Source organism: Oratosquilla oratoria, chromosome 12 (genome assembly GCF_046742065.1).
Source record: "Oratosquilla oratoria isolate Oo_2021 chromosome 12, ASM4674206v1, whole genome shotgun sequence".
In the NCBI taxonomy this organism is placed as follows: domain Eukaryota; kingdom Metazoa; phylum Arthropoda; class Malacostraca; order Stomatopoda; family Squillidae; genus Oratosquilla; species Oratosquilla oratoria.
In genome coordinates, this window is record NC_134788.1 from 26,030,476 (window position 1) to 26,044,091 (window position 13,616).

Here is a 13,616-nt window from a genome sequence, read left to right on the forward strand (position 1 = left end):
ACCTCCTGGATGATGGGTCATCCCTGCAACTTGTCCACTGCCCTGGGTCAGAGGCAGTGTCGCAAGTCACAGCACATCCACAGCAAGGCCACTTCGTTAAATCGGCGACCTCCCCCTCTCCGTCGCCCCATGCATAAAAGGAGAAGACGGGGAGAAATCCCTTCGGGCTGCATCAAATTTTGCTCACACATACTACCTCAGTCCCCGTCCCCCCGCCCATTCCACCTCATGCATCACATCATCATCCATATACAAGCATTCTCCATTCACCCGTCTTCTGTCCTCTCCCGTTCTTCCTCAACAGACATTGCCCTCTTCCCCAAAGCGCCCTTCACCCCATCCATCCATCTCATCCTAGGACGTCCCCTCATGTTCACTCCCTCCACATCTGCCTTCCATACCTCCTTTACTAGTCTTTCTTCACTCATTCTTTCCATGTGTCCAAACCATCCTAATACTCTTTCATCAACCCTATCTCCCAACTCCCTTTCCACCCCTGTTCTTCTCCTCACCTCCTCATTTCTCACTCTATCTATCCTAGTAACCCCCATCATACTTCTCAGACACATTCAAACTCCTTCTCTCTTATGTTCCATGTTTCTGCTCCATACAGTGCTGTTGGCACAATCACTCCTTCATACAGTCTCCTCTTAGCATCCTTTCCCAAATGTCTATTCCTCATTATACTTTTTAATCCACCAAGGCATTTATTCACTTCTCTCAACCTACATTCTACCTCCACCTCCACTCCACCTTTTCCTGCCACATTTGCACCCATCTAAAACTATCCACTTCCTCCAGTCTCTCTCCCTTAATTCTCACTTCCAGTCTGCTGCCACTTTCACCCCTTGTACATCTCATCACCTTACTTTTACCCACATTTATCTTCAGCTTTCTTCTTTCACACACTCTCCCAAACTCTATCACCAACTTCCTCAATCCCTCCTCCGATCCTGCCACAAGTGCAGTGTCGTTTGCAAACAACAGCTGGCTCATTTCCCACTTTTCTCCATTTTCTTTAACCATCACCAATCCCTGACCCACCACCCTTGCATTTACCTCTCACACCACCCCATCCATGTACACGTTGAACAGCCAGGGCAACATAACGCATCCCTGACAAAGTCCCACCTTTACCTCGAACCACTCACTCTCTCCATTTCTAATCCTGACACATGCTCTACTATTCTCGTAAAAACTCGACTGCTCATAACAGCTTTCCTCCTATCCCATATATCTGCAAAACCTCCCATAGTGCCTTCCTGTCTACCCAATCATAAGCCTTTTCCAGATCCATAAAAGCCCAAAAAACATCCTTCCCCTTCCCTACAGCTTTCTCACATATCTGTCTTACCACAAAAATATGATCTACACAACCTCTACCCATCCTAAATCCACATTGTTCCTCACCGATTACTCCCTCTGTTCCTCTCCTAATCCTCTCAATTAAGATCCTCCCATAAGCCTTCCCAACTACACTTAAGCTAATCCCTCTGAAACTACTACACTCACACTTGTCCCCTTTTCCCTTGTAAAGTGGAACTATACAAGCACTCCTCCAGTCCTCCGACACTCTACCCTCTCTTCAGCAAACATTAAATAACCTCACCAACCAGTCCACCATAACTGTACCTCCTTTCTTCAGACATTCTGCATGGCATCCATCCAGACCAGGTGCCTTACCGGCTCTCATCATCTTAACAGCTGCTTTCACTTCATCCTTCCTTATTTCTCCTCCATTTTCCTGACTCATCACTCATTTTCATAGCATTTCCCACTGCAGCTATCTTTCCCTCCCTATCCTCCTTCACATTTAGCAACTCCCTAAAATATTCTGCCCATCTTCCCCTTACTGTCTTCTCTTCCATTATCATCTCTCCATCTGCACCTTTTACCTTTTCTTCTCTACTTGATTCGCCTCCTCTTTATGTACATAATCGTAACAATAATAATAATGATTTAAAAAAGCAATCACTACAATATGTATACCTACACCCTGTCACATTTACTTGATGCCTAAAAAAATAATAATAATAATAGATAAATAACATACATATACCAAAGGCTTTTTTCCCCTACATGGGGGGGTAGCCAAAAAGTAAAAGGCATAGAAACCACTCCCACCCATTCTATTTCCTATATATTCCACTCCCCTCCACCCTCCTCCTATCTTGGCACCTCCTGGATGACGGGTCATCCCTGCATCCTGTCCACTGCCCTGGGTCAGAAGCAGTGTCGCAAGACACAAGCACATCCACGCCATTTTTTTTCTTCTAAAGGAGATAGAACCACAGACCAATTACCCGAAGACCAAATGACGAGATCTAAAAACCGTAACCACAAGAGCTTCAAACCTGTGTAGTTCTTCTGTTTGACGAATGCATCCATCATGAGATTACACGTATAATGATCCGGGAAGAGTCCGTATCGTAGGGGGTCCGAGAGCAGTCGCAGGAGCATATCGGTATTGTCTCCAACAAGCAAAGCCCTGACGGTTGCATGTGCCGTAGATGCGAGTGTGTGAATCGTGTCCGGGGAGCGCCTGAGGCGGTGCAAGCAGAGCTCCACATCATCAGCAAGGTTGTGGGCATCTTTGGGTGTGAGGGAATTCAGGAACTGTGAAAATAATTTCATTTTATGAACACGTGGACACAAAACACGTGACATACCTTCAGCATTGTATATTTTCATTTTAGAGGCTTCGGTAACAACACCCCTACACACCAGTCATGCGACATTCTTTTACGTTCACAGATGGGCCTCTCCACCAAACCCCATAAACCCCCCCCCCCCAAAAAAAAAGTAAAGCTCAGGAACCTCAGAATGCTCATATAAAGATAAACTAACCCACATATTAACCACTTCAGTATGAGTCAAATCCTCTCATGCAGCACTGGCTGCCACATGTATGATGCATCACACTACTCACATCATAAAATATAAAGGTCACTGCTGTATTAGTCGTTCTCTTTTACTCTGATTAATAATAAACTGGTGACATAGTTTGGGAGAGCGTGTGATAGAAGAAAGCTGAAGATAAATGTGGGTAAAAGTAAGGTGATGAGATGTACAAGGGGTGAAAGTGGCAGTAATCTGGAAATGAGCATTAAGGGAGAGCAACTGGAGGAAGTGGATATTTTTAGATATTTGGGTGCACATGTGGCAGGAAAGGGTGGAGTGAAGGTGGAGGTAGAATGTAGATTGAGAGAAGCGAGTAAATGCCTTGGTGGTTTAAAAAGTATAATGAGGAATAGGAATCTGGGAATGGATGCTAAGAGGAGACTGTATGAAGGAGTGATTGCGCCAACAGCACTGTATGGAGCAGAAACATGGAACATGAGAGAGGAAGAGAGAAGGAACTTGAATGTGTTTGAGATGAAGTGTCTGAGAAGTATGATGGGGGTTACTAGGCTAGATAGAATGAGAAATGAGGAAGTGAGGAGGAGAACAGGGGTGGAAAGGGAGCTGGGAGATAGGGTGGATGAAAGAGTATTAGGATGGTTTGGACACATGGAAAGAATGAGTGAAGAAAGACTAGTAAAGGAGGTATGGAAGGCAGATGTGGAGATAGTGAACATGAGGGGACGTCCTAGGATGAGATGGATGGGGTGAAGGGGGCTTTGGGGAAGAGGGGAATGTCAGTTGAGGAAGAACGGGAGAGGACAGAAGACAGGGGTGAATGGAGAATGGTTGTATATGGAAAATGTTGTGATGCATGAGGTGGATTGGATGGGGGAATGGGGGTGAGGTAGTGTGTGTGAGCAAAATTTTGACGCAGCCCGAAGGGATTTCTCCCCGTCCTCTCCTTTATATGGGGGGACGAAGAGGGGGGGTCGCCAATTTAATGAAGCGGCCTTGCTGTGGATGTGCTGTGTCCTGCGTCACTGCTTCTGACCCAGGGCAGTGGACAGGGTGCAGGGATGACCCGTCATCTAGGAGGTGCTAAGATGGGAGGGAGGGTGGAGGGGTGTGGAGTGTTTTCGGGGATGAAATGGGTGGGAATGTTTTTGTGCCTTGTCCTTTTTGGCTACCCCCCTGGTAAGGGGAAAAAAAAGCCTTGGTATATGTATGTATGTAATAATAAACACAGAAAACGTGATCAAACCAGTTCATGGAATCCAGGGGTAACTTATGTAAAATATATATATATATATATATATATATATATATATATATATGATGAAGGTGGAAAAAGAAGTCACGGGTCTAGTTCCGAGTTACTGAGTTTATTCCTGACCGGTTTCGCTCTATGCTTCTTCTTCAGAAGTAACTCGGAACTAGACCCGTGACTTCTTTTTCCACCTTCATCAACTTGTCATAATGTACCAACATATATATATATATATATATATATATATATATATACACAGTAGACTCTCGTTTTACGCGGATTTTCTATGCGCGGTTTTGAATTTACGCGGATTTTTGGGTTTTTGCACACACACGCATACAAATATATTCATAAACATGAATATAAACAGAAATATACTAACACTCATACACACGCATGCAAACAACCTCATAAACGCAATTTATAAACACGAATATGAACATTCTTACAAACAAACACGCGCACACACGCAACACACACACACACACACATACATACATACAATACCAAGGGCAATGTTGAAGAAGAAAGCCAGCCACAGGAAGGATTAACTTTGGACTCATTGGCAGCCTTGATACGACAGGCCTCCGCTCTCAAGGCTGCCATTTATGAGACTGACACATCCATGGTGAGGGCAATTGCGGCGCAGAATGGCATCGACAGTGTTATGGCGCCCTACAAAGCCGTTTTGCAGGACATGAAAAAGCGCCGAGTACAATTGCCCATCACCATGTTTTTACAGAAACGTGGTGGTCCAGCTAATTCTGATGCCGAGTCCGACTAGACTGCTACCTAGACTACTACCCCTTCTACATATATTCATTTCATGCACTGTTTTTTCTTGTTCTTTTGTTTGTATTGTATTGTTTTCCTATTTTTCTATTGTATTATTTTGTTCAATATGGCAATTCATTGTGGAAATAAAATTATTAGGGTTCTAATGATTGTTTTGGTATATCTCCTTCAGTGGCAGAATTTTACGCGGATTTTCGTTTTATGCGGGGGTTCCCGGTCCCTAACCCCCGCGTAAAACGAGGGTCTACTGTATATATATATATATAACCAAGACACTGACACCAGCATCCCTGTGTACCCACTTGTGCCTCATGACGCATACATAGTCATCATCGTGCTGAAGTGGTTAATTCATCCACATATAATACCCAGGCAGAAAATTCAGTATAAATAATTCACCACAAAATACATAAACTGATGAATTTTCTCATAATAAAATGACATAATTCACTGACGTATATGCCCGCAATCTTGTGCAACAAGTAATGGATGAAATACAGAAAAATACCTGCCAAGTAACGTTGTAACACATTTGTATAAATACACTAAAGAACTCACTGTTGATCATATTCTGCTGTTATTTCCTTTCTTTTCTTAAATCCAATCAACAGTGGGTTCTTTAGTGTACGGAAAAACATATTGAATGATATATTAATGGATAAAATACGAATAAATGAGTCGGCTCACCAGGTCTACGTCGATAGGGCTTATCCGGTTCTCCTTCTTGTATTTACGATCCAGTTCGAAGGCAAACTCCGCTGGAAAGTCACGAACAACAATGTTCATTTTCATTTGTTCGCTTACAATGGGGGAGGGAAGGGAGGATTGGACAGTAGTACTACATACATACTTATACCAAAGGCTTTTTCCCCCTACATGGGGGGGGGGGTTGCCACAAAGAAAAAGGCATAGAAACCACTCCCACACATTCCATTTCCTATATATTCCACTCCCCTCCACCCTCCTCCCTCTCTCTTATCTTGGCACCTCCTGAATGACGGGTCATCCCTGCATCCTGTCCACTGCCCTGGGTCAGAAACAGTGTCGCAAGACACAGCACATCCACAGCAAGGCCACTTCATAAATTCGGCGACCCCCCCTCTCCGTCCCCTCATGCAGAGAAGGAGAAGACGGGGAGAAATCCCTTTGGGCTGCATGTTATTGTGGCAAAGTAGCATCCAGTTGATACTTTAGGGTCTATATGGGGTGCCCCTATGGACCAGAGCCACACATCATTTTGACTATGATAGAGGAAAACTCTGTTCATAGAGAAACGATGACACTTTTATACTACGACTGTCCCTCCGTTATGCTGTCCCCCAACCCCTTGTTGCTGTCCTGTACCATTTCTCTGAGTAGTCTTTTTCTGTTTTCGCCAACCCTCGAGTTGTAAAAGGCGACAAAAAAGGGACGGGGGATGGGATTTGGAGTCCTACTACCTGTAGCCCCGAAAGGGGACATTCATCATTCATAAAAACAAAAGAAAAGACAGTAGTACTAAATTAGCTAAATTAAACAACCCTGGGAGTCATAGATCAAAAGGCTTTATGGTAAAATTCCGGAATCATGCAAACATGGATATTTAACATGGAATCTACATTGTCCAATAGCTCCTAACCTAACATACTAATACAACTATTTGATACAAAAAAAAGTATACATACATACATATACCAAGGCTTTTTCCCCCCTTCCAAGGGAGGTAGCCAAAAAGGGAAAGGCATAAAAACACTCCCACCCATTTCATCCCTACATACACTCCACACCCCTCCCACCCTTCCTCTCATCTGAGCACCTCCTGGATGACGGGTCATCCCTGCACCCTGCCCACCGCCCTGGGTCAGAAGCAGTGTCGCAAGACACAGTACATCCACAGCGAGGCCGACAAAAAAAAGTAATAATAATAATAATAAAAAAAAATAATAAAAAATTAAAAGTGTGTTTGTGTAATATTGGAATAGACCCATCTTACTTTTTTCTACAAGTTCATACAGAAGATAAATTGATCCATAGAAATAATAATGATAATCAATATGTATTGGGATGTACTATAGTCCTAAACTTGCAGTTTCACTTTTTGCAAGAGCAGAAGAGAAAAATAATGATAAAAAAAGAAAAACAAAGAAAAATGCACAGTTGAGGAAGAATAAGAAGGAAAAAGGAAAAGAAGAAGAAGAGGAAAAAGAAGAAGAAACGTAAGAAGAAGAAAAAGAAGAAACATAAGAAGAAAAAGAAAATGAAGAAGACGAAAAAGAAGAAAAGAAAAGAAAAAGATGAAATTGAGGAAGAAATAGAAGAAAAAGAAGAAGAGGAAGAGGAAGAAGAAGAAGAAGGTGTTCCTGGGGTTCAACTCCTTCTCCGCAACCTACCTGGTTTTATCTTCTGTATTAGAGGATGCTGTAATCTCCGATTCCATGTTTCATCACATCCATAAGCCTCTGACAGGTACGTTCGGCATCCTGCAAGTAAACCAATGACGTGATATCTACATCTTTCGGGAAAAAAATATATACAGACGCTCCTCAACTTACATTTTAGTTACGTTCCGAATGGCCGAATGTAAGTTGAAAATGAACGTAAGTTGTTACTGTACTATACATCCGTAAATTCTATTACCGTATCTTAAAAAACACCCCTAAATCATTAATTATACACATAACATTGTAAAATAATAACAATTTCAAATAAATTAAATTCAAGCAACATAAATTGAGATGATGGAGGAGGAGGGGAGGAGGATGAGGCAAGGCACTTTCAGTCTGTCGTTTGTACAATGTAAACAATGGACGCAGCATCATGCGTAAGTATCGTTTGAACTACGGAGAGCGCGCTAAACTAAAAAATTCACTCATTTTTTTTTTTTACAATTTTTTTTACAGTCATTTCAAACATAAATCGAAGTAGAGGAGCGTCTGTACAGCGAGACCTCTCCTTAACCCCTTCGATACGATGACACCTACGTAGGCATCATGAGGAGCAAGTGGGTACGCGAGGATGCCCATGTCTGCATCTTGATTATATATATTGTAGTTGTACCTGCGTAACCCCAATACTCTGTAAACTGGCTTCATCATATTTTCTATGCTTATCAAAATTCACGGGTGAAAGAGAACGAACAATACAGCGGTAACTTTATTTTCTTATAATGCGAGTATCATGTAGCAACATCACATGTCTGGCAGCTAATGCTGCCCGTGAGATTTTGGCCCGGAGTGAAGGGGTTAACGGATGTTAATTAGCTGTGTTTGCGGTGTTTTCGGTGATGCTGTTAAGTGCATGCAATTACTATGCCACCCAAAAACCACTCCAAAACACCAAAACCACAGCTAATTAACATCCGTTAATGAGGTTTCACTGTACCTCTATATAAAAAAAAAAAAAAAAAAGTCAATAATAATAATGAAATAAGAAAAATAAAATAAAATATAAAAAAAGCATAAAGCTTCAGAATCACACAAACAAATATCTAATGTCGTCCAATAGCTCTTTAGTTAACCTAACATTAACATGCCATTGATAAAATTGTATTTCCTGTGTACACCTACACAATATAGCATTAGAAAATTTAATGTTAATTTTGTAAATTGTAATACATCGTTATATACGTTTTTCTTGGCGGAAATCGGTAACAAAAAAATTGCTAAAAGCAAATACGCTACCAAACGAAACTTCAAGCATAGGATTGAGATGCCATGTTGTCTGTCCACTCCCGCTAAAAGCAAATATATTACTGAACAAAGGCTTTAACAAGGGTGATACAAAGAAGGTCATCATATTAAAACAAGAGGGCAGGACTCGCAGTAATGTATTTGAATTGGATAAGTTTAGATTTAAGAAGAAAATGGGCAAGAATTGGTTTACTAATAGGGTGGTCGACGAATGGAATAAACTTAGTAACCATGTAGTGAGTGCTGAAACTATCAGTTGCTTTAAGAAGCGATTAGACAACTTTATGGATGGGGATGACAGGTGGTGATGGGCATGGAACTGCCTAGTGTAGACCTTATGGTCTCTTGCAGTCTCCTTCATTCTTATGTTAACAAAGCTGTGACCACAGTATCTGAAGTACATCCTCTGTACTTCCGTCAGTACTTCACATGGTACGTATTTATAAAATGATGCTGAGATTTGTGCATTTCTTAAAGCTATGCAACTCCTGTATACCCCGCAGTACGATTCGATACAATACCAAAACCAGCTGTCAACATCCCTAACGACCACAACCCTGATGACCAATAGAATTACAGGTATTGCATTACTGAATGTAGGTTAGGTTAGGTTAGGTAGCTTAGGTTAGAATAGACAAATTTATCATAGTTTGATTTCTTCAGCCACCCCATCTATCAAAACAAAGATGGTGTTGCAAGCAGCCCCAGCAGCTACATACATAAATGTATCACTTTAAGCAACCTTTTCTATTAATAATTTCCACCTAGAAAAACGTATGTGGATGTATTAAAATTTACAAAATAAGATCATAAGAATGAAGGAGACTGCAAGAGACCATAAGGCCTACACTAGGCAGCTCCGTGTATCCATCACCACTTGTCATCCCCATACATAAAGTTGTCTAATTGTTTCTTAAAACAACCGATAGTTTCAGCGCTCACTACTACATGGTTACTAAGTCTATTCCATTCATCAACCACCCTATTAGTAAACCAGTTCTTAATTTTCTAATGCTATATGATCACATGGGTGTGCACTTCCATAAATTTAGCGAAAATAAATCTCTGATATACAGAACAGATAAATGTGATATGTTATGCTAGGAGCTATTGGGCAACAAAAGTTTCATGATAAACACCCATGTTTGAATGATTCTGAAACTTTATTTCTATTACTGTAGTTTCACTAATTCATTGTTTACAGAAATCTAATAGCAAAACTTGTATTAAGTTAAAAAAGTTGGTAAAATTTTAGTTGTGCACCCCTACACAATATAGCAATAGAAAATTATTAATTTCATAAATTATATTACAACATAATATGCGATTTTCTTGGCAGAAATCAATAACAAAACAATTGCTAAAACCTAATTTCTAACTAATGAAGGCATGGTGGTTGAATGATTTGCCATGTTTGTTTTGATAACTGCCAAGGTCGAAGAAATGAAAGGATGATAAATTAGTCTATTCTAACCTAACCAATGTTTAGTAATTCAGTACCTCAAATTCTAAAGATCATCTGGGTCGTCTTTGTCATGGATGCTGACGGCCTGATTATTACAGTACCTTGGGCAATTAACAAACAATTACAATGGCAGAACCCAGTGTTCTCTCATACAGTAGGTACCCCCACAAAATTTTCAAAAAAAAAATTAACCTTTAAATTATTGTTGCATATGAAAGACAACTTTATTAGAAACAAAATGCTTTTTAAATTTTTGAAATAGCTTGAAAAATAAGGGAGATACGATTTTTTTAATTATTTTCTTAGCCCGCATTTTTGGCTAGACTTTACCATAACAAAGTGTTAGAATTAAGGGTGGTAATTTGTAAAGATTTCGGTAAAGAAATACACATTAACTCTAAACCACTGGTCCAATTTTATTAAAATTCGGAATACTTGGGTTTTATGGATCAACAAATCACATGAGCATGTCAAAAACAATGTGAGACATCTCCATCATACCATATTTGCCTTTTCATGGCACCCATGAAGCTGTCGCTAAACGCCGACCGAAGTCGACCGACGCCGACCAAAACCACACAATGACGGTTTTTGCTCAAATGCATAACTTATATATAAAAAATAGCACATGGTTGCATTATTTGACCTATTTTCTTTAAAATGGATAATTTCCACGTAAAATGATCAAAGAGAAGTTACGTTTTTATCCTCTGAAAAATTATCAGCCGGCAACCAACGCCGACGAAACCCAAACAATGACGGCGTTGGTTGCCGGTTGATAATTTTGTAGAGGATAAAAACGTAACTTCTCTTCGATCATTCTACATGGAAATCACACATTTTAAAGAAAATAGGTCAAATAATGCAACCATATGCTATTTTTTATATATAAATTATGCATTTGAGCAAAAACCGTCATTGTGTGATTTTGGTCGTCAATGGTAATAAGTAAAAAAATCGAACGCGAACTGGACGCTTCAGATTCATGGGTGATATGGCTACATTCCGGGGATTTAAGCTCAATTATGATGTGATGCACGATATTAAGCTTCTCATGTCCAAGAGAAAATAGGTTGATAAACTTGTTTATGTGACTTAAAATTATGTCTAGAGATTCCTTACCTTAATATTTTTACTCGGAAAACTATGTTGCCAAGTTTGACAACCAAATTTCCGTTTAAATCGCTGAATTTTTTTTTCTATTTCAAGAATTAGCCTTACACTTGCAAAACAACAAGATAATTTGAATATCTTTCGCATGCGCTAAGCGCGGGAAGCATTCAAATTGAACCAAATAAAACCTAGTGGGCCGCAACATATGGCCATGAAAACAATACATGGTCGACGGTGGCGCCGCGCGTGGATTCGGGGGTACCTACATAAAGTCCAAGGAAGCCCTATTGTCTTTGTAACAGCGCTTATTAATGTCACCTGGAGTTGGAGAACACCTGGTCCACAACATGAAAGCAGTCATCTGATAGTGACTAGACTGGCATGGTGTCCGTACCGCGTCCTAGCGGCTTCGTTTGTTAGTAAATTTGTTTGCAGCAATTTTATTTTGTTTTTCATTTCCGCCAAGAAAATCACAAATTACGTTCATGTATTATAATTTACAAAACTAATATTTAATTTTCAGGTCTCACTAATTGCCGAACAAACCGAACAAAACCGATAAAAGCCGAACAAACCAACAAAACCCAAACAAGGACGGTTTTTCCTCATATGCACACTACTATATATATATGGTTGCATTATTTGAAATATTTTCTTTAAAATGTGTGATTTCCATATAATATGATCAAAGAGAAGTTACGTTTTTATCCTCTGCTAAATTACCGACCACAGCTACTATTCGTCCAGCCATATACATCATCATTTAATTCTTGATACAAGTAAAATAATGATCTCTAATCACGATCAGGTATTTAAAAACGCCCCCAAAAATGACACCCTACAAATGTTCCTGCCAAACACAGTAAAAACATGCCAAAAATGCAAAATTTGGCATTAAAAACGCCAATCTGGCAACCCTGACGCTCAGTGGTGATCTGCAATTCTGCACTCGCAGAACATAAATGACAGGCTAGCGGTAAATTTTTAACCACCAGTCGGTAACTTTGCAGAAGCTAAAAACATAACTTCTCTTCTGTCAAATTATATGAAAAACACACATTTTAAATAAAAGAGTTGAAATAATTCAATTATATGCAATCTATTACACTAATTATCTAATAACACAATGATCATTGAGGACGGGCTGGATAAAAACGTAACTTCTCTTTGATCATATCACATGGAAATCACACATTTTAAAGAAAATAGTTCAAATAATGCAACCTTATATATATATATAGAAGTGTGCATTTGCACACAACGGCACAAGTTGATATATGACCCATGTGTTCCTGGTGATAAATGTTGTGATATGAGCATCCATAAATTGTCCAAACCGTCCTTGTTTGGGTTTTGTTGGTTTGTTCGGCTTTTATCGGTTTTGTTCGGTTTGTTCGGCAATAAGTGAGACCGTAATTTTCTAATGCTATATTAATTTATATATCGCGTAGGTGTGCACAACTAAAATCACAAAAAATATAAATCCAAAGACTTTTTCATGAATATTTAATATTTGAAAAATTACCAAAGTGACAAAAGATAAATCTACTCTTTATCAATCATGATAAAACGATAGTGTTTGTTAACTTTGTAATTGTTAATAATTTCAGGTACCGGGTTTGTTATATACTAACCATGGCAAAAAACTGACATTTCTTCATATCCACTGCTAAAGAAAATAATATTATGTGTATACAATAAAACCAAGTATAATTTCATTACCATGTGCAATAATGTATCCATTATTTAAACGTTGTAATAATTGTAATTTTCGAAGCGCCATGAATGTATTGGATTCGTCTGCTCTCTTCTTGTTTACATCTCTTCCTGCCACCTGGTGGTACTGTACTGAACTATTCAAAACGAGCCCAAATTGATTAAACAAATAATTATAATAAAAAAGTTATGTAGATAATAAATCATGATAACAACTATCACCAAATATTCAACAAATTATATAAAAAAGTCTACGTGGAAAAATATATGTGAACATTTCTCTTCAATCGTCAATCTTGTTTATTTTCTGCACCCTGGAAATGGGTACACAGGAAAACTTCTTTCTATTGTTTCGTAATTTATTTTGAGAGGATGAACCTGCTATGGGAGAAATGTGCCTTGGTGCATTATGTTTCAGCTAACCAATGTCATGAGATGGGCAGACTTTTTCATTTTCATGCCTTTCTTTCTGGCACATTTATATCATTTATGTATAATATCATTAGTAAGTACCATGTACTAAACTTAATTACTCGATTTATTTATTTTTCATTATGAAGATTTTCATTTTTAAATACCCGTTTCTCAATACCGACATCTAAAAAAAGATTAAAAATAATCCACGTTTCTCAAGTGATGTCTTAAAAGTTAATCGTAATCATTGAATGTCATATTTTAAGAGCAAAACCATAATATTCTATTATTCATGGAGTTTAAAAAATGTCGACATAATGCCAAAGTCTCCTAG

General features: G+C 39.1%; 1 protein-coding gene across 1 annotated transcript in view; it reads right to left on the reverse strand.

Annotated features, from left to right (window-relative positions):
* Positions 1-12,995, reverse strand: part of LOC143031137 (uncharacterized) — a 36,246-nt gene extending 23,251 nt beyond the window's left edge. The window contains exons 1-4 of the mRNA XM_076194625.1: positions 12,875-12,995; positions 7,276-7,365; positions 5,594-5,664; positions 2,355-2,616 (exon numbers count right to left, since the gene is read on the reverse strand). Of these exons, the coding sequence (XP_076050740.1) occupies positions 2,355-2,616; positions 5,594-5,664; positions 7,276-7,365; positions 12,875-12,935 (484 nt within the window). The 5' untranslated portion in view covers positions 12,936-12,995. The remainder of the gene's footprint in view (positions 1-2,354; positions 2,617-5,593; positions 5,665-7,275; positions 7,366-12,874) is intronic.
* Positions 12,996-13,616: the final 621 nt, after the last annotated feature.